Raw genomic sequence first — 22,283 nt, forward strand, 5'->3', positions numbered from 1 at the left:
ATCAGGTCCAACTGTCAGTTTTTCAGGCAGACCGGATCGGACCCTCCATTCACCCCTATGGTGCAGCGGATGTCAGCGGTGACATGTCCGCTGGCATCCGCAGCAATCCGATCCGCAAAATCCATCTGGTGGATCGGTTAAAAATGAACAGGCGGTCAATTTTTACCCAATCTTCCCAAAGGGGAGAGCGGGACTGGGTCTGTCTCCGCTCTGCACAGTGAGCAGAGATGGACTTGTCATCCACTGCCTGCTGAGCAAGCGGAGTACGTCCAATGTTGGCACCTGTGTGAAAGGGGCCTAATGCATGGTGGAAAACCTTCTGTGCTGCAGCGCCCCCCCACCCCCCCCCCCCTTTTTCTTACCTGAGTTTGATTTGATCCAGTAATGTGCACAAGAGCAGCGGCTCTGGCCGCTGTCTCTTGCCTCATTGGAGAGATTGATAACAGCAGAAGTCATTGGCTCCCGCTGCTGTCAATCAAATCATGTGACACGGGAGCATTAAACTCAAGCGGTATTAAACTCAAAACCAAACATTTATTATATATAATTGAGCATACCAATCATTAGATGCGGTGGCTGCATTCATTTTCTTTTTTAGGTTTCTGTTCCGTGTTTTCTTTTTTTTTTTATCAGAAAATGTTTATTAGAAAACATACAGTATGCATGTAACACCATACATAAAAAACAATAATAAACATACAGGTACCACCTATAGACCATTGTGATACATCCAGCAATATTATTTGCATTATACACAAAAGAAACAAAAACTGAATGCAGATCAAATGTATACTCCAATTATATAAAATAGGAGCCTCCGTAGATCGAGTAGCACTCTGGTGCAAAACTAGGAGGGATATGAGAGAAAATCAACAGGGTATATAATGAATTTTATATAGGGAGAACTCCAGTGATGCCTAGCCTCCCAGCTACAAAGTCCAGTAGGCAAAGCCCAGGGGTATCTAACTAGGCGGACCAAATTTTATTGAACTTAGCCGGGCAGCCTCTATGTTGCTAGTCTCACTTTTTTTGTAACAAACATGTTATACTTACCTGCTCTGTGTAATGGTTTTGCAAAGAGCAGCCCAGATCCTCCTATTCTTGGGTCCCTTGCCGGCTCTCCTTGCCTCTCCCTCATGCCAAGTGCCCTAAGTAGCTTGCTCTGGGGGCACTCAGGCCGAACTGCTGCTCTGTGTGTCCATTCACACACACAGAGCCATGACTCAGCCCCTCCCCCTCTCGCTCTTCATTGGCTCACTGACTTTTGATTGACAGCAGCAAGAGTTAATGGAGTCCTCTGTGTGCATCAACGGACAGCTGAGTCTATCATGCAACATCAGTGAATCGAGATAGCGTGCCATCCATTGAGAGTTGTGCTGCAGCCATGACTCCCGCGTACGTGCATGAGAGTGACGGCATCACAGCTCGGCCAATCAGATGGCCGCAGCTTACAAACCAGGAAGGAAGACCAGGTGAAGATGGAGGCTCTACCAGTGGTAACAGCGCGCCACTGGAGGGCTTAATTTTCAGGTAAGTCCTTCATAATGTGCTCGTATGCGATGCACACGAGCACATTATGACATTAACTTGCAGGGAGAAAAAAAAATTTGCGGGGAAGGTTTACTACCGCTTTAATGGATACATTTGCAGAAGAGCTTGTTCTTTTGAAAAACAACAGACTTACTGGCCAGATCATCAAATGAAAAATAAAAGGAAAGAAAGTCTAAAAAAGAAAACAAATGTAGCCATCACATCTAAGAATTGGTAAGCTGCAATATAAGAAATGTTTGATTTTGGGTTTAAAACTGACCAATTATTCATATTCTTGATAAGGTCAATTGTGACTGCCTCTCAGAAGAGAACAGAAGACTTTTATTACTTCTGTGTCATCACTTGGGTGATTTTTCTTAATTTATTGTTCCAGTGTCAATGTCACTTCCCAACACGCACAACAAGTGGGAGGAGAGTTCTGAAATGGTTGCAAAGAAGCAATAAAAACCAGACATGTTCTAACACTTCCCATTCTGACAGATTTGGCTGCTTCATCAAGCATATCAACAGTAAAGGTAGCAACAAAAATATCACATGTTGTATCTGCACACATAAATACATAAATACATAAGAGAAAACACATCACAGGCTGTGATATATTTGTCTATACAGTATATAGCCCTTAGAGCGGAGTCCCACTTAGACTTTCCTGTATTTTCCATTATGGTGTATCTGAAGTGAAACATTTTTTCATTAAAAACATTATTTTGGATAAATTACGGCTAGCCACACATGTCTATATTTCTAGAAATCACTCAATCCCCTGTCAATGCTAAGCACCGAGGATGGAGGAAACCCCCCTGCCGACTATTGTATTCTGACAGCCACAGCACCTGTGGCTGTCTAAATACCTGAACAGAACATGCTTCTAAAAGGATGTAGTCACTGTTCAACCAATGACTGTACACCCAGCTTTTATTGTGAGGTGGGTGGTGCCGACTGGGCCACCCACAGCTTGGTCTTTAAGGAATGGTTAAAACTCCTGTTATGTTTTTTTGCTATCTGTGTGACCTTAGGGAGAATTACTTTCAGATCCTGTTCCTTAGACACAACAGGAAGTAAAAGAGAAATTTCTCCAAAGTAGGAGAAATCTCCTATTAGTTGTCACTAGAACAAGTATACAGTACTTTGGAATATTTCTCCTTTATTCATGTTCTGAAGACAACTCTTGGATATTACCTTGCGTTCAATCCCGGTGATAATAATCAGGAAAACTAGAAAGGGTGAATATCCCCTGTAGGGACTCAGACAGCAATAGCTTGACAATGTCCTCACCTCCCTATCCTATCCAAAACTAAAAAAAAAGTTTAGCCTCTAGACCAGGCATTACTAAATGGCAGACCGCGATCCAGGTCCGGATCAAGACCAAGTGACAGTCACATCCAGATCGCCATGGTTGCACCATTTAGGAGCCAGGTTTTTCTCTCTCTCTGTCCTGGCCATGTTGTAGATCCAGAGCAAAGGAGAGGTCGCAGGTTTGGACTGAGTGCAGGAGCTGCAAGCAGGTAATTAGTTGCTAGGACCCTGTGCGGTCCTGGCAACCAATCACCAGCTCGTTAACAAGAAAAGCTGGGCAATCACTGCCCTCCTTCTAGACCTGCCTTGTGTAAGGGAGGAATGAAAATGCTGCAGGGAAATAAAGGGGAGGGGTGAGGACACTGCTATAATTGGGTGAGGAAACTGCTATAAAGAGGGGGCGAGGACACTGCTAAAAAATGGGGGTAAGGACTTTGTTATGGGTGGGGGGGGGGGGTTCTGAGGACACTGCTATAGGCAGAGGTTGAGGAAACTGTTATAAAGAGTATGAAGAGAAGCTAAGGAGGTGGGAGACACTGACATGAAGGGAAAACTGTGATGAAAAGAAAGATTGTGACATGAGGGGAACTGTGATGTAAAGGGGAGCTTTCACATGAAATGGGGGAACTGTGACATAAAAGGAGAGAAACTGTGATGTGAAGGGAAACTTTTATGTTAAGGGGGGGGATGAGGACATTGATATAAAGGAGGGACTGTGATGTGCAGGGGGGACTGAGGACACGAATATAAGACAAGTACTGTGATATAACTGTGGAGGTCTGTCATGTAAAAATCTTAGTCATCAGACAAACATGCAATTCAGACCTCTATGGGAAAAAAATTTCACTGACCGGACCTCCGTGAATTATAATTCATTACCCCTGCCCCAGACACATTTTAAAACATGGCCACAAGTTGGCAGTTCATGTCTGTAAGCAAACCAATAAACATGCATGCTTTGTTCACCTAATCGCACATGCTAGAGTGAATGGTTATGAGAGGAATTACAGGAAGACCACTCCTACCAGTGCCAATCTACCTCAGAGTTGAAGAAGGGTTTCAAACTTGCCTGATTGATCTTTTCTGTTTGAGAACGGTTGACCAGGGAATATTTGCCGCTGCCACAAACATGAGACTGTAACCCAGTTTTGCCATAATTGGTCAAATCAGCAACAATGGCTTTATTTTTTGTAGCCAGCTTAATGCCACGTACACACGATCGGAATTCCGGCCAGAAAAAGACCGATGAGAGCTTTTCATCGGAAAATGCAACCGTGTGTATGCTCCATCGGAATTTAGCTGTCCGAATTTCCACCAGCCAAAAATTGATAGCATGTTCTCAATTTTCCTGACGGAAAAACGTTCTATCGGTAATTCCAATCGTGTGTATGCAATTCCGACACGCCAAAAATCACACATGCTCAGATTCAACTACGAGACAGAAGCTATTGGCTACTGGCTATTGAGCTTCCTTTTTCTAGTCACGTCGTATGTGTTGTACGTCACCGCATTATAAATTATTGGAATTTGATGTGACCGTGTGTAGGCAAGACAGCTTGAGCCGAATTTTCGTCTGAATTCTGTCCGGAAAACCATCAGAGCTTTTTCCGACGAGAATTCCGATCACGTGTACGTGGCATAAGAACTTTTTTTTATTTTGTATACACTGTTGAATAAAGTTAGTTAAAAACTGGCAAGTTGTAAGACAAACAGAACCCAGTAGATACCTTGGAGGTGTTCAATTCCTAACTTAACAGACAATGAAGTTAAAGTGTGTCTGGCAAAAAAATACCAAAAAAAAAATAACAACTTGCCAATTACCTGCATAATTACCCATATTTTATCTCAAATACAGAAAAACAAGTGCTAATTCTAGTGGGCTCCTCCTGTTTCAGCTGCAATACAGTGCGCACATCTACTGATCAGGCTGGTGTGTATATGGGCCCTAAAAATGCTGCAAGTACAAAAAAAACGACGAGTTCATCTGCCAGAAATACATTGACTTCCTAACATTCTCTTTGCGCTTATATAGCGGCCTCTGCTGCACTAAAGTTAAGCTCTGTCGTTTATTTACAGGGAAGAACTTGGCCAGGGCCAATAATACTGCTTAGGGCTGGTTCACACTGCAGGCGATGCGAGGCGACACCGACTTGCCTCGCCGCGACCTCAGCGGCAACTTGCAGATGACTTCTGTATAGACAATGCAAGTCGCCCCGAGGTCGCCCGAAAGTAGTGCAGGAACCTTTTTTCTGAGTCGGAGCGACTCGAGTCGCTCCTCTCAGAACGGTTCCATTGTACAGAACGGGGGCGACTTGTAAGATAGCGGCGAGGCGAGTCGTGTCGCCTCGCATCGCCCGCAGTGTGAACCGGCCCTTAGGTTCTCAGTGCTGCAAAGACAGAATTGTAAGTTCAAACAGTAAGTTAAGAGTTCATTGTATTTCTGACAGTTTCCTGTATTTACGGCACTTTTTAGGGGGTATTTACACCAGGCTAACCAGCAGCTGTGCATTTAATGCACACAAGGCAGAGTATGTTTTTTTTTTTTAACAAGTGCACATAATTGCATTGCAAAGATGTGAATGGGCCCCTAAAGTGTATGTAAACACTACCAATGAAATTATTTTATTTGGTCCCTTTTGACCTGTTAAATAGCACATTGAAAGGAATTTGTCATAGCTGTTTTTTTAAAGCTGAACTGAACTAAATGTGCAGGCATACTCTGAGTTAAATGAAATGAGGTAGAGTACATGCCACCTCTTACACTTACCTATTTAATTTATCTCAGTTCCTTCTACTCAAGAGTCATATGCAACTGATGTGCCCATCTCTCCCCTCCGCTGCCCATTCACAGAAGCCTTTGTAATTTGTGAACTCCTTCACAAAAACAAAGTCTTCTGTGAATGGGCAGCAGAGGAGAAGGGGGGGGGCAGAGAGGCTGTGAGTGAGAACACAGTGTCTCTCCTCTGGGGACATTAACTTAAACAGATAAGTCCATAAGGTGGGATGCAACTTGTTGAATTAAGCTCATAGTGTGTCTTCTCATTTAAAAAAATAGCTGAATTATTTGAGTTCAGCTTTAAGTTCAAAGGAAACCTGATAATCCTTCCAGAAATAATATGAGCTGATATCTTCTTGTGCTTTCTGCCTGTTGACTGGTATCAGTTAAACTGTTCTTGGAGGACTGCAGAACCAAGCCCAATGTTCTGGGGTGTTGTTCCATAGTCCTATCCTGTTTGTTGTTGTCTTGATATAGAAGGGTGAGTATTGTCACCCTAAGATAGAAAGTGTGTTATTGGCAGGTGAAAATAAAAATAGAAATTTTGAATAAAAGAAGCTGCAGTGAATTATATAAGTGTTTTTTATACAATTTAAAAAGCAACTGCCGTCTGCTCACATAATTTGTAATAAAAACATCTTTGCCATTCTGAAGCTGCCCTCCAACCCCTTTGCATATTATTTTATATATACTGTGATTCTGTACTTGCCAAATATGCTGCATTTCCCCCCACTGAGTCTGGCTGCATCCATTTTAAGAGTGGGCAGCTGAAGCTGCGGCCTGTTCACTTCCTGGATTCACACAGACACATAGAGGCACACCTCCAGCTCTGCAGCTCTTATTGGTCCTCTTATGACTCATCCACCCTCCCTTCCTGGCAAACTCTCACAAGAGTGAGGCTGGGTTCACACTGGATGCCAATGCGGCTCCTAGCAGGGGTTCTGTAAGTCCTGGCTCACCATTTCAGGTCCGAGTTCAGCCTGAATTTTGGGCTGAATTTGGACTTGAAACCGACCAAAAAAACGCACAGGGCTCCTTTGCAAATTCGCACCAGAGCCACATCAGAGATATGGGAAGCAGTTCTATAGAGAGCCAGTCATATTCTCCTGCAATTGCGAATTCCCGCATCCAATTTGCAATAGTGTGAACTCAGCCTGAGAGAGAGAGCTGTGCATGATGTCATAAGCCTAGGCTTTTTACCAGACAAGAAAAGGGAAGTGGGCTGTATAAGGTATTTACTGTCAGAAAAAAAAATGTTTTACTATCCAAAGTTAAAACAAGGGCAAAAGATTTAATAGCTGAAAAGTTGAAAAAAATGACTGAAGGTCCGCTTAAAAGGGTAAACCATGAGAAAATGTGCATGTATGAATGTATTGCAAAGATGTAATGAATATGTTTTTTAATCCCTGACCTACACTTTAATTCCACAACCATGATTATACATAAGTCTGATCTGCAATCTTGTAATATTGGATATTTAACTATAATTCTAAACTATTAACTTACCAGCAAGTGGGAAACACACAATGACAATAATAACTTTCTGACCCAGCACATGAACGGTTCATCCAACTTCTATATACTGCACTGCTGAAATTCATGGCACACTATGACACAATTATAAAGCTGTACTAGATGGTTCATTCCAGATGATGTCCAAACATCCGCTACAGATACTAAATGAGAAGGCCTCTATGCTCATGTCCGTGTGTGATGGTGCAGAATGATTCCACAAGTGGCATGCCTTGGAGGATGAGCAGGAAACCCTGTTTCTTTACTGAAAATGTGTGCAGGACCAATATGACTTTCTGCCCTTCCTTACCACCTGCCTATTATTAGGCAGCATAAGAGTGTTTGATTCACGGAGTGATCCTCTTTTACCATGTGCGGGAAACATGTTTGAGACTTGATCTCCTTCTGCTTCTTTGGCTTGTGATTCATCAGAGTGGTGTCTGACCCATGAGTCTTATGACTGTAGGAAAAATGGCTGTGGTCACTCACAAAGGGCCATACCCTTTATAGTGTCTACTACACAACTGTGAGTTTAAAAGTGGACTCCAGGTAAACAACTAAACACACAGGAAAAAATACACATATGGGGGGCTCTTTACCTGACAAAGGATTTGTATTTTTTTCATAGATCCAGTCTTGAGATTTGCATAATTGTGCCAAACAGCACAGCACTGTCTGGCAGGGCAGAAGACCTAACTTGTTCTATGCTACAGTTAAATCCCTCCTCCAGCTCATGAGCTCATTTCTTGTTCACTCTCCTCTGATTAGCATGTCCCTCTTTAGCACAGCAGCGCAAAAGATTTGCGCCTTTGTGCTTCTTCTCCCTCTCCCAGTCTGAGCTCCGTTGTTCCATGACCTGCAGGAGGTTGATATCAAGTCAATCCCAGGTATTTACACAGATTGCACTTGTAGAAAAAAATCATCATGTATTGAGTACAGATCTGCATTCATTTTTCTCTTTGTCTGGAGTTGAAGAAAAATTACCAGGGGCTATTTTATTCTTAAGAGCATTTCCTATTCAGCTACCATTGCACTATTTTGTTAATTCCAGCTTAGTTGCATTTGATACATATGGTGCATGGATCTGTACATAACCCCAGAGCCAGACAGCCAATGTGCTTAAAATACAAGTGATGGGGACTATGTTTTAGAAATAGTTTGTCTCACCTGCAGGAAAATATAACTGAAAAACATGCTTCTGGCACTGCTACAATGCACAAACGGGCAAGACTCATCACCGTTTTGTCAAACAATGTTCCAGGGTATATCAATGGCAGTTACTGCATTCACAGTAAAATGCTATGATCCATTCAGTGAGGCGGCCCTAATTGTTTTGGCATTATTAGCATTCCAGTAGACTTTTTTGAAATGTAAGCTAAACACTTAAAGCTAATCTCCAATAAAATAACCCCCCCCCCCCCCGCTGCAGTGGGGCTCCCACTACTCATTCTAGGAGGCTCCCTCCAGCACTGTGACGAGTCCCCCGCAGGTGCTCTGTAAGCTGTCACTGACTCTGGTTGCACTCCAGCCTCCTCAGCATACCACAAATACTAAGGGGGTTATTTACTAAAGGAAAATCCCCTTTGCACTGCAAGTGCATTTGGAAGTAAAGTCACTGGAGATCCGAGGGGGACATGCAAGGAAAATGAAAAAATAGCATTTTAGCTTGCATGTGATTGGATGATAAACTCAGCAGAGCTTCCACCCATTTTAGATCTACCTCTTAGATTTAGAGAGACTGCACTTTCAAGTGCACTTGCAGTGCAAAGTGGAGTTTCCATTTGTAAATAACCCCCTTAATGTCCCTTTATGGTACGTGAGGATGCTGAGGTTCCACCCACAGACCAGAGCTTCAGGTGGAGGAGGAGATCGCTGGAGCTGGTTGGAGTGGTTGGAATTAGGTACATGATTCCCTTAAGCTACCTATACATGGATCCAAATCCTGCCGGTTCAGCAAGGACTGGCTGAATTTCAATCCATGTATGAGCACTGTGGTTGCACGGAAGTAAATCCACTGATCGACTTCTGTACAACTGCCCTGCTAGAAAATGTCTTCCCGATCGGCACTCAAGGCTTCCTGCCATCAGAATACAATACCACAGCGGGAAGGAATCCCGAAGGAAGGATCAGAACTTTTTGGTTTTTCATTCAAGCCGCTGTTTGAATGAAAAAAAAAAAAAGATCAGCGTATGGGCTGCCAGTACTGCCCATAGAGGTAACAGACATGATGGAAGTACTCCAGGGTAAACAAAGGTTTCTGATATAATGTTTAGCATATAGTATATAGCAGCTTATTGGTCTCTAGATGTGGTGGCTTGGATTTTTTTTTTATGTTTTTATTTTTATTTTCACCAGGTGATCCTGCCAGCTTTCCGTCTCTGGATGGCTACGCTCACTCACTCCACTGTATACGGAGGGAGCCATAGCTGTCACCCTTAGACTGATGTCAGATGGAAGATTCTGCCAACAGTGGCCAATCACCAGTGTCAGGATCTCTAAAGAGACTGCCAGTCTGTCCCTATGGATCCACTTCCTCTGTAGCCGAGGAAGCAAGATGTTTGTTGCTGGCTGAACACTGCTCAATCACAATCCCTAGCGATGGGACTGGCATCTCACTGCTTCAGTCACAGAGAAAGGAGTTACAGGTAGGGACAGGCTTTACACAGGACTACACACACGCCTTCCTCCTCATCTCAATTACATGGGGGTAGGGGGACATTATTTAATATATCAGTTCAAATGACAGAAAGTTACTACCATTGACATTGCATTTCCGTCAAGGACGGGTATTTTCTGTACTTGCTTAGTCTAAAAAAAATGAAAACCGCCACATCTAAAGACTGGTAACCTGCAATATATTACATTTTTATTCTTGGGTTTAGATATCTTTATACTCAATGTTACCCAAGAGTCATACTTTAACATATTGATGACTGGTTCTCTTTATGTTACTGGCCTGCTTTATCTGTGAAGTGAGGAAGTTAGAGTTTGGTGTAATATTAATGGAAATATCAAACAACAAGTTCCTTGAGTGCTAAAAGCTGTCAGCCATATACAGACATACCCAACTTTTAAGTACACAATGGGGATTATTTACTAAAGCTGGTAAGTGCAAAATCAGGCTCCCTTCTGCATAGAAACCAATGAGCTTCCAGGTTTTATTACCAAAGCTTAATTGAACAAGCTGGGGTTAGAAGCTCATTGGTTTCTATGCAGAAGTGAGCCTGATTTTGCACTTTCCAGCTTTAGTAAATAAACCCCATTGTGTACTTAAAAGTGGGGTATGCCTGTAAAAAGATGTCAAAAACCAACAAGGTTGAATGAACTGGAACCCAGTGCAGCCGCCAACCACTGGAAAATGGATAAACAGAAGAAGAAAACTACAAAGCAGCACTCGATGGGGTAAAGTGCAGGAGTGCAAAACATGTAGAGGCATACCCCACTTTTAAGTACACAATGGGGTTTATTTATTAAAGCTGAAAAGTGCAAAATCAGGCTCACTTCTGCATAGAAACCAATGAGCTTCTAACCCCAGTTTGTTAAATTAAGCTTTGGTAATAAAATCTGGAAGCTCATTGGTTTCTATACAGAAGTGAGCCTGATTTTGAACTTTGCAGCTTTAGTAAATAAACCCCATTGTGTACTTAAAAGTGGGGTATGCCTGTAGTCACAAGAACCCAGCAGCTTTGCGGTCCACTGTGCATCACGGGCTTCCTGTTTCCTTTGTCTCCGGCGCGGGGCTGATGTCAGTCAGCGCGCCTGGTTCCCTCAGCTCTGCTCGTCTTTTTCTCAGTCTGCATCATCCCAAAGAGGGAGCAGAGGTTTGTATTTCCCACCTCCGCAGAACGATTTCATTGGTTTCCATAATATTGTAAAATATTCACTCTTAAAATATATAAAGATTTTCAATGCATTTAAACGGAATGATTTCACATATCCGAGAATGAAAGAGGAATGGAAAAGTCAACATTTGATTCATTCTCTTTGGGATGTATTCCATATACCGTATATACTCGAGTATAGGTCGATCCGAATATAAGCCGAGGCCCCTAATTTACCACAAAAAAAATGGGAAAACTTATTGATTCGTGTATAAGCCGAGGGTGAGACATGCCTGTCCATCCCTGTGTCCAGCTCTGTGTGTCCATCCCTGTGTGTCCATCCCTGTGTGTCCAGCCCTGTGTGTCCAGCCCTGTGTGTCCAGCCCTGTGTGTCCAGCCCTGTGTGTCCAGCCTACCTGTGTCCTGAGCCTGTGTCCTTCTGCACATACGGCGGCCATGCCAGGATCGCCGCACCTCTTCTCGTCTGTGACAGACGGCGGCCATTCCCCTGTTCAAAAGCCGCGCCTCCGTCTGTGATAGGCGGAACACTCAATTTCCCAGCAGTCTGTGTTCCGCCTATCACGGACATCCTCTCATCCTCGTCCGTAGTATGAGGATGAGCGGATGTCCGTGATAGGCGGACCACTGACTGCTGGGAAATTGAGTGTTCCGCCTATCACAGACAGGGAGGCGTGGCTTTTGAATAGGGGAATGGCCACCGTCTGTCTGCTCGACACGCTGATCGGGTAGACAGACGGCGGTGACTCGAGTATAAGCCGAGGGGGGCACTTTCAGCCTAAAAAAAGAGGCTGAAAATCTCGGCTTATACTCGAGTATATACGGTACACGTGATATACAAGGAAAATGGAGATGCTGAATATATCACATCCTCATTGGCATTTCTGCAGAGCAGATATAAGAATGTACACAATGGAGCCCTCCTCGGTTCTGTCATCACAGAACATCTTTGCATGATGCTAACTGCAGGTGAGATTTGGCCTGTAAAAAGGTGCCTTTTATTACAAGCAATATAATGCTCCTGGCTTACGGTATCTAGCACATGCCATTTCCTCTACTTTACTCTCTGGGGATTCTGACAACTGATGCAATTTTCTGAGCATTTTTGGTTTGTCTAAAAAGTCCATCTTCTATGAGGCTACTGTAGCCTTATCTAGTGCTCTCAGGAACTTCCAACTTCACTATGGTTAAAAACTGGGAGCTCTATCTTACAGTACAGACTAAGCAGGGGATGACCAGTATGACTAACACTTGTAGAGATAAGTCACGGAATAATACTGCAAGTATGAAGGCTCAAAAAATCAACTGAAAGGGAGCATTATCCTTTTTACGTTTTTTTTAGGCAAACACATAAAAGGGATTGGTGCATTAATGCACTAGGCCTGGTGCACATGGGTGCATTCGCCTGTACAGCATAAACAAATATGCATATTTTAATCCCCCGGGAGCCCCTGGTGCTTGCATACAGTTGCCCATAGACATTAATGGGTGAAGGTGGCTGTAGGCAGCTATGCAGTACTACTTACATAAAGCTGCGTATACACACAGATGTAATGTCCCAAACAAACGCTACCTGCGTTCAGGACTTTACGTCTTTGTGCATGCATCACTTTAGACTACAGCAGCCTTCACCCACCCATGTTTATGGTTGATTATATACGTAGCACCAGGGGCTCCTGTGCACTAAAATGTGCATGTTAACAAATAGACTAGCAAAGATACACCACCACAGGATGGTATTGTGGGTGTATAACTTTTGGTAGAAACTAGAAAGTGCTACGTCCTAGTAAATAGGTTACGTGTATTTGGACTTTACAGGCACCAGTGTGGTAAAGATTAATATACTTTATCTTGTGTGTTGTCTGTCCAAATTTATGTTATATGGCCTGGGTTTAACCGAAATATACTATTTTTGTATACCTTTTTAAATCCTTAGATGACACTCTAATTGTGTGAGCTGGCCATAAGCCCTCTCTTTAGTGCTGTCTCCCCTTTCGTGCTGTACTACCTACATAGATGAACTATACCTCGTGGTCGTTCTATATACATATATTTACTTTCTGGTATGTTTGACAGTCCTATATTTAGGATATACTCCAGATTTTGGATGTGGTGTTGGTGCCTGTCATCTACTGTCTCTATATATGCACTAACCTTGTTTTGGGGTACTAGGTTACTTTTTCACTCTTGAATACCTGGTGTATCCCCACATCTTTCCATGCCCATTTTTGCATACTTGCTCCTAGCTATGGGATCTTGAAAATATTTTCGATTTACATAACTTATATTTGATGATTTATTTAGTTCAATGTATATTTCCTGATGTTTTCTCCATGTATTTAGTGAAAAACTGTGATACGCTCCTGAAGAAGTGTCATATCGCGAAACATGTCGAGTTTGTACCCCCAAAAATGGCATTCTGCCCCACACTTTGTCAAGGGAACCCCCAGTGGTCATTATATTCATTGACCCAGGCCCAGCAGCCAAAGTTGCATGTGCTGATTACCGCCTATATAAGTCTGTATTTTTAAGATATTTTTGTACATCTGTTATTAAAATATGCATGTTTGTTTCTGCTGTACAGGCAAATACACCCATATGCATAAACCCTTAAAACATTGTTTCTATATATTGTTTTAATACCATATGTACATAGGGGAAGTGTACTTCAAGGTCTGCTTCCTGTATAGTTATGGCGCGTACACACAGTCGGATTTTCCAATGAGAGATGTTCAATGTGAGCTTGTTGTCGGAAAGTCCAACCGTGTGTATGCTCCATCGAACATTTGTTGTCGGAATTTCCGCCAATAAATGTTTGATAGCGAGTTCTCAAATTTTCCGCCAACAAAACTTGTTGTCGGAAAATCCAATTGTGTGTGTACACAAGTCTGTCACACAAAAGTTCACGGATGCTCTGAATCAAGCAGAAGGAGTCGCACTGGCTATTGGACTTCCATTTTCTCAGCTTGCCTTATGTGTTGTACGTCACCACGTTCTCACATTCGGAATTTTTTACCAACATTAGTGTGACCGTGTGTATGCAAGACAAGTTTGAGCCAACACTCTTCGAACAAAAATCCACGGTTTTGTTGTCGGAAAATCTGATCATGTGTATGCGGCATTAGGCTGAACAATGCAAGCCTATCAGACATTGGGGTTGATTTACAAAAGACAAATAGGCTGTGCACTTTTGCAAGTGCAGTTTCTCCAGAGCTTAGTAAATGAAGTAAAGCTTCATTTTACAGAGAATACCTGATCATGTGCAAGGAAAATAAAAATAAAATAGCATTTTTACTTGCACGTGATTGGATGATGGAAGTCAGCAGACCTCCCCCATATTTACTAAGCTCTGGAGCAACAGCACTTGCAGAGTGTCACTTTCAAAAATGCACAGTCTATTTGCCTTTAGTAAATCAACCCCTATGTGTCCGTCTGAACACAATTAACTCTGAAGTCTCTAACAACTTGAAATACCTACAATGTTATTCAGAAACCATTTAATCTTTGTCTAGACTTAAATCACATGAGTGAGGTTGCAGCAGTGTTCTTTAATCCACGGCAAACAAGAAATATTCTTTTTCTTAATATAATAACGTGATTTGGCAATGATGACATGAAGTAATGCCTGACTGATTCATGTAAATGGTGGATTTCAATGATAAATTCCTAGAATATTGTTTTTTGGGGATGTGCTTCCTAAATAGATTCCAGATCTAGCTCTTGGAATGAACCATATGAGCAAATTATGGAAATAGGAATGACCTGCAATAAAACCAGCTAGTGTAAAAAAATAAAATAAAAGCTGCTTACCAGAAAAAAAATCTCTTTGTCAACTAGTGCTATGACTGGTAATGTGCTTTCAGGCGAATCAAGCACATTTACAGATATCTACGGTCTATTATTCTCTGACAAAAAAATACAAAAATGATCTTGGGTGATCCTCTATAACTGACTTATAGTTTATGAAGTCCCAATTAGGAGGCCCACCCAGCACCTAACAGTGAGAAAATAGGAGTTTGTGTTGATTACCGCAAACAGAAATAAATATTCCAAAAGAAAACCATATTTAAAATATCTTTCAGACATCTTTAAGTTCTAGCTGCAAACTAATATGTATATATATATATATATATATATATATATATATATATATATATATCCTGTATAAATATAATATTATCACATGCAGACTTACTGCATGCCTGAGGCAAATAACAAATGAATGTCATATAAACGACATAAGTTTTGTTATCTGCACATTGATACGGAATAAGTCTGTATAGATATATATATATTACTATATTACTTTCCTCTGAGCCAAATAACCATTCACAACAGAAAACCCATTCAACAATGCAAACATTATCTTTGTATCGTTTATTGCACAAAAAGCAGCATATAACAAAAATATGAAGGCAGTTTAGAGAGAAAATACTGAGTGGGGGGCATGTCCTCTCTCTCTCTCCGTTTATTTTAGTCTATAGATTTCAGCGCTGGGCACAAGAGTCTCTTCCCCCCTCCCCCATTCACTCTGGCAGTACGAAGGTTGTGTTAGGGGCAGACACGTGCAGTTTGCCTACCTGTGGCCCCCGATGATGTTTCAGGAGCAGGCGTGTGTTGTGCTGACGTTTTCTCAACCTTCAAGTTGGGGGAGGGTGTGGGCGTCTTTTCCGTCAATTTAATTGTGATTTCCGGCTTGGTTCCATCTCCCTTCAAAACAAACACAAAGCAAATTATAACACAGCTCTAAAAAGGGAGATGTTAAGATTCAGTAAATCTAAAATGAAAGTAAAAAAAAGTAAAGCTCCGCGACTTAAACCGAGTATACACGGGCCTAATGTCAGGCGAAATTCGCCCCAATAGTATGGCATCCAGTCCATTTAGACGGCTTCTGTCGGACAAGCATTCTGAGAGTACAGAAAAAAAGGCAGCAGAGAGATGAGCTTACACTCTGCAGAGCTCAGTGAGGAGAGTTCTGACAGCTGATTGGAAGGAAGGGACACACCCCCTCCACACAGCACACAGGAACAGAGCTGAGGCTGTCACTCAGCTGGAAATCCATCATCTGTCACCTTTTTACCTCTTGCTGTCAGGAAAACTTGTCATAAGTAAATCATGCTGGTAGCAGAAGAACAAAACAGCAGACAGAAATGACACTTAGTGCTCTTAATTAAAATGGAACATCACTCTCCCAATCAACATTGATTATTTTTAATCCTTATGTTGATAGCAGTAGTAAATAGATAGGAAAGTATATCATGTTTACTTGTTTTAAACTTTTTTTTTTTTAACATTTCTTCAGTTACTTTATGGTTTCTTGCCTAGATAAATTATGTCACACATCCCAGGAGTCTTCAGGAGGATCAACAACTGGGTTACTTTTTAAGTAACCCAGGATTCTTCAGGAGGGGTGGAGGGGTTTTCTCAGCTAAGCACACCCTCCTTCCTGCATGCTTGAGATAAGGGCAGATGGACTCCAGGAAGTAAATGCTACATGAATCATTTCAAACTTTACTCAAGATGGCCAAAGCCAGAAATGCTAGGATTGTTTTTCAAAGTGATTTCTCAACAAAATAAAGCATAGAGACATGGATGGATGGGGGAGTTTGCGTTGAATATTAAAAATGATTAAATTGTATTTTTGGTTTGTGGTCCTCAAATGCAGTAAAGATCCGCTTTAAGACAAGTACACACTATAGAGGGGTATGCTTTGTTCTAGGGTTGCACCAATACCAGCTTTGTAAGACCGAGTACAAGTACCGATACTTTTTCTCAAGGACTCACCGATGCAGATTATGATACCTATTTTTAGTGTCAAGTGACAGTTTTTTTTAAAGGCTCGTTCACACCATACATGCATGGAAACTGATGGGAAAAACGCACAGATTTCAGTGGCAGAGACATCAGTTTTAATGTGCGTTTCAGTGACTTTTTACAACCTGTTCACATATGTGTGGGCCGGCCTCAGTGCAATTTGAAAAAGAGTCCTGTGTGATTTCAGTCCAGTTCTGTTGCAAATTCTAATCTTATACACTACCATACACATTGGAATTGCGCCTTAACCGCTAAACAAAAACAAAAAACGCACCGGACCAGGCTTTGAAAACGCACTGCAAACCGGACGCACATACGTGAACTGAGTCTCAAGTTATCGGTTTTAATATCTGAGCATTTGTGTGAGTACAAGTACTTGTGCAAATGCTTTGTACCGCCACCTGTATCGGTGCAATGCTACTTTACAACCACTTTAAGCTATCTATAGTATGTGGATCTCTGCAGGCACTGGGCCAGCCAATTTCAGCAGGAAGAATCATACAACAATCTGAATGTCATCATTAACTGGAGTTTCAGGCAGCTTCATGAACATAGATCCTTAAAGGGTAACCCCGCTTTCAAGGGGGGGGGATAGCAAATAAAAAATAATAATAATAATATAGCATATACAAAGGCTACACAAGCCATATCGCAATTGAATGTTATTAAAAATTACCTTTCCTTTTCAATCTGCAGTGCAGATCCTTTTCAATCTAAAATTCAATGCTATTTGGCTACCAGGAGGTGTTCTGTACACAGTTGGTGTATGAAATGCCGCCCAGATATTTTATTTTTTGCTTGTGTGATTGGCTCACTAATTTTCCCAGAAGTCTGCACTAAACTATAAGTCAAATTTTAGGCATCCCCTGCAGAAAACATTTAATTTATGGTGAGATACTCTCAAAGAGTTAATCACGTCTAAAGGAATTCAGACACTGCAATTTCCCCCATTAGAACTTCAGCAAATGCATCAGGTGATTAATAATGTAAAATCACTCCGATTCACATTCACAATGACACAGACAGTGTTACAATCCTTGTAATGTACATACAGGTGCATCTCATAAAATTAGAATATCATCAAAAAGTTCATTTATTTCACTAATTCAATTCAAAAAGTGAAACTTATATATTTTATATATATGCGTCACACACAGAGTATATATTTCAAGCATTTCTTTCTTTTACTTTTGAGGATTGTGACTTCAGAATCTCAGAAAATTTGAATATTACATAAGACCAAAAAAAAAAGGATTTTTAATACAGAAATGTTGGCTTACTGAAAAATATGTCCATATACAGTATAGTATGCACTCAATACTTGGTGGGGGCTGCTTTTGCATGAATTACTGCATCAATGCGGCGTGGCATGGAGGTGATCAGCTTGTGGCACTGCTGAGGTGTTATGGAAGCCCAGGTTGCTTTCAAAGTGGCTTTCAGCTGGTCTGCATTGTTGGGTCTGATGTCTCATCTTCCTCTTGACAATACCCCACAGATTCTCTGAGGTTTAGGTCAGGCGAGTTTGCTGGTGATACATTGATCATTAACCACTTTAATACCGGGCATTTTCACCTCCTTCCTGCTCAGACAAATTTTCAGCTTTCAGTGTTGTTGTGTTATGCAACACTGTACCCAAACAAACTGTTTATCAATTTTTTCCCCCCTTAAATAGAGCTTTCCTTTGGTGGTATTTGATCACCACTGCGTTTTTTTTTTGCCAAACTAAATAAAAAAAGACCGAAACTTTTGAAAAAAAATAAAAATAAATAAATAAATAAATAAATAAATAAAAAATAATAATAAAAAAAAATGTTTGTAAATAAGTATGTTCACCTCCATGCCATGCCGCATTGATGCAGTAATTCATGCAAATGGAGCCCCGACCAAGTATTGAGTGCATACTATACTGTACATGGACATACTTTTCTGTGAAACAACAATTCTGTATTAAAAATCCTTTTTTTTATTGGTCTTATGTAATATTCAGATTTTCTAATATTCAGCACTGATGGGCATTAATAGGGGCACTGATGGGCACTCATAGGTTGCACTGATGGGCAATGATAGGTGGCACTAATGGGCACTGATAGATGGCTCTGATAGGCAGCACTGATGAGGAGGTACTGGCAGGCATTACTGATGGGCACTGATTGGCACCTCTAATGGGCACTGATTGGCACCTCTAATGGGCGCTGATTGGCATCCCTGGTGGTCATGGGTGGGTATACCTGGTGGACATGGGTGAGCATCCCTGGTGGGCACCCTCGTGGGTCTGCACTGATAATCAAACAGCGCAGACCCCCTCTGTCAGGATAGCAGGCGATCCGCTCTCCTCTACTCGCGTCTGTCATAACCGGCTCTTCCTGTTTACACAGTGATCAGCTGTGATTGGACACAGATTTAGCCATCGTGATATATAAAATGAACTCATTTCAGTTTAGTTTCTAGTCATAGTCTTTTGACTAAAAGCTCATTTTAGTTGTAGTCAGATTTTAACTACCTGAATTGTTTTAGTCGTATTTTAGTCAACTGGATTGAACAGAGCTCTGTGAAATGTTCAAAGCTTGGGATATTTTTTAATAATCTGACCCTGCTTAAAAACTTTCCACAACTTTATCCCTGACCTGTTTGATGTGTTCCTTGGCCCTCATGATGCTGTTTGTTCACTAAGGTTCTCTAACAAACCTATGAGGGCTTCACAGAAAAGCTGTATTTATACTGAGATTAAATTACACACATGGACCCTAACATTTACTTATTAGGTGACTTCTGAATTGGTTCCACTAGATTTTGGAGGTAGAGGTGTACTGGGGGAGGTGTTGGAGGTAGAGGTGTACTGGGGGAGGCGTTGGAGGTAGAGGTGTACTGGGGGAGGCGTTGGAGGTAGAGGTGTACTGGGGGAGGCGTTGGAGGTAGAGGTGTACTGGGGGAGGTGTTGGAGGTAGAGGTGTACTGAGGGAGGCGTTGGAGGTAGAGGTGTACTGGGGGAGGCGTTGGAGGTAGAGGTGTACTGAGGGAGGCGTTGGAGGTAGAGGTGTACTGAGGGAGGCGTTGGAGGTAGAGGTGTACTGGGGGAGGCGTTGGAGGTAGAGGTGTACTGAGGGAGGCGTTGGAGGTAGAGGTGTACTGGGGGAGGCGTTGGAGGTAGAGGTGTACTGAGGGAGGCGTTGGAGGTAGAGGTGTACTGAGGGAGGCGTTGGAGGTAGAGGTGTACTGGGGGAGGCGTTGGAGGTAGAGGTGTACTGGGGGAGGCGTTGGAGGTAGAGGTGTACTGGGGGAGGCGTTGGAGGTAGAGGTGTACTGGGGGAGACGTTGGAGGTAGAAGTGTACTGGGGGAGGCGTTGGAGGTAGAGGTGTACTGGGGGAGGCGTTGGAGGTAGAGGTGTACTGGGGGAGGCGTTGGAGGTAGAGGTGTACTGGGGGAGGCGTTGGAGGTAGAGGTGTACTGGGGGAGGCGTTGGAGGTAGAAGTGTACTGGGGGAGGCGTTGGAGGTAGAGGTGTACTGGGGGAGGCGTTGGAGGTAGAGGTGTACTGGGGGAGGCGTTGGAGGTAGAGGTGTACTGGGGGAGGCGTTGGAGGTAGAGGTGTACTGGGGGAGGCGTTGGAGGTAGAGGTGTACTGGGGGAGGCGTTGGAGGTAGAGGTGTACTGGGGGAGGCGTTGGAGGTAGAGGTGTACTGGGGGAGGCGTTGGAGGTAGAGGTGTACTGAGGGAGGCGTTGGAGGTAGAGGTGTACTGAGGGAGGCGTTGGAGGTAGAGGTGTACTGAGGGAGGCGTTGGAGGTAGAGGTGTACTGGGGGAGGCGTTGGAGGTAGAGGTGTACTGGGGGAGGCGTTGGAGGTAGAGGTGTACTGGGGGAGGCGTTGGAGGTAGAGGTGTACTGGGGGAGGCGTTGGAGGTAGAGGTGTACTGAGGGAGGCGTTGGAGGTAGAGGTGTACTGGGGGAGGCGTTGGAGGTAGAGGTGTACTGAGGGAGGCGTTGGAGGTAGAGGTGTACTGGGGGAGGCGTTGGAGGTAGAGGTGTACTGGGGGAGGCGTTGGAGGTAGAGGTGTACTGGGGGAGGCATTGGAGGTAGAGGTGTACTGGGGGAGGCGTTGGAGGTAGAGGTGTACTGAGGGAGGCGTTGGAGGTAGAAGTGTACTGAGGGAGGCGTTAGAGGTAGAGGTGTACTGGGGGAGGCGTTGGAGGTAGAGGTGTACTGAGGGAGGCGTTGGAGATAGAGGTGTACTGGGGGAGGCGTTGGAGGTAGAGGTGTACTGAGGGAGGCGTTGGAGGTAGAGGTGTACTGAGGGAGGCGTTGGAGGTAGAGGTGTACTGAGGGAGGCGTTGGAGGTAGAGGTGTACTGGGGGAGGCGTTGGAGGTAGAGGTGTACTGGGGGAGGCGTTGGAGGTAGAGGTGTACTGGGGGAGGCGTTGGAGGTAGAGGTGTACTGGGGGAGGCGTTGGAGGTAGAGGTGTACTGGGGGAGGCGTTGGAGGTAGAGGTGTACTGAGGGAGGCGTTGGAGGTAGAGATGTACTGAGGGAGGCGTTGGAGGTAGAGGTGTACTGGGGGAGGCGTTGGAGGTAGAGGTGTACTGGGGGAGGCGTTGGAGGTAGAGGTGTACTGAGGGAGGCGTTGGAGGTAGAGGTGTACTGAGGGAGGCGTTATGTTTACATTGTTTTATGTTAACATTGTTAAAGCTGTTGTTGTTGTTAATATTTATTTTTGTAACTTAATTCTGAATAAAATATTTAACAGTGTCATTTCATGAGATCATTTACAAGGGCATGTTTAGGAGTGGAATTAGGGGCAGGGTAGGGTTTGGGTGGGGCAACAGGTGGCAAGTAATTAAGGCCTAGCTAGTAGCCCAGGACTTGAAATTTTGAGCACTGTCATATGGCATGTGTGTGCGCTTCTCAGCCCACCTCGTCTTGTAAAAAACAACCTTGGTCCAACATGGCTGCAGGAAGGGAGTGTTAAGGAATGTCAATTATCCCTTTATCAATGCCTACAGCCCAAGGATACTTCTACTTGTCTCAATGGGGCTACAGAGCTTCTAAGACATGTAATCCCATCACTAATCACCAAGCATAAATTTGAGGATCCGCCACAACCCCCACAGATACCTAAACATTTCATTCAACATGTTCAGATTGACAGCATGCTTAAAGTGGAAACTAAACTCATCGAATGAACTGTTTCCCAAAACATTTACATTTAAGGCAGTCCAGGAATGTTAACTGTCACAGTTGATTGTACTCTCAGGAAAACTCTCAAACCATCAAATGGTTGGTGTCATAACTGATCACATGTGCAGCACCATGGCAACTACAGATCAAAGAGAGACTAAGATGGTAGTTTCCTTTGCTGTAAAAGATAGGAGGGTTTATCTCTGCTTTAACCAGTGTTAAGCTTTTGCCATAATGTGGGTGCTTTAGGCCCCTTTCACACTGGTGTCATCGGTTCAGTCATGTTTGCTAAGAAAAAACAGATTCAGTTTACATCAGTAACAT

General features: G+C 43.1%; 1 protein-coding gene across 4 annotated transcripts in view; it reads right to left on the bottom strand.

Annotated features, from left to right (window-relative positions):
- The window catches only part of NSD3 (nuclear receptor binding SET domain protein 3), a 203,464-nt gene that overhangs the window by 115,717 nt on the left and 65,464 nt on the right, over positions 1 to 22,283 (bottom strand). For all 4 annotated transcript variants that reach the window (XM_077469942.1, XM_077469941.1, XM_077469940.1 and 1 more), the window contains exon 6: positions 15,555 to 15,684. In XM_077469942.1, the coding sequence (XP_077326068.1) occupies positions 15,555 to 15,684 (130 nt within the window). The remainder of the gene's footprint in view (positions 1 to 15,554; positions 15,685 to 22,283) is intronic.

This window comes from Lithobates pipiens, unplaced genomic scaffold (assembly GCF_037356315.1).
Source record: "Lithobates pipiens isolate NorthernLeopardFrog02 unplaced genomic scaffold, aLitPip1_a1.2 Scaffold_8, whole genome shotgun sequence".
NCBI classification, from domain to species: domain Eukaryota; kingdom Metazoa; phylum Chordata; class Amphibia; order Anura; family Ranidae; genus Lithobates; species Lithobates pipiens.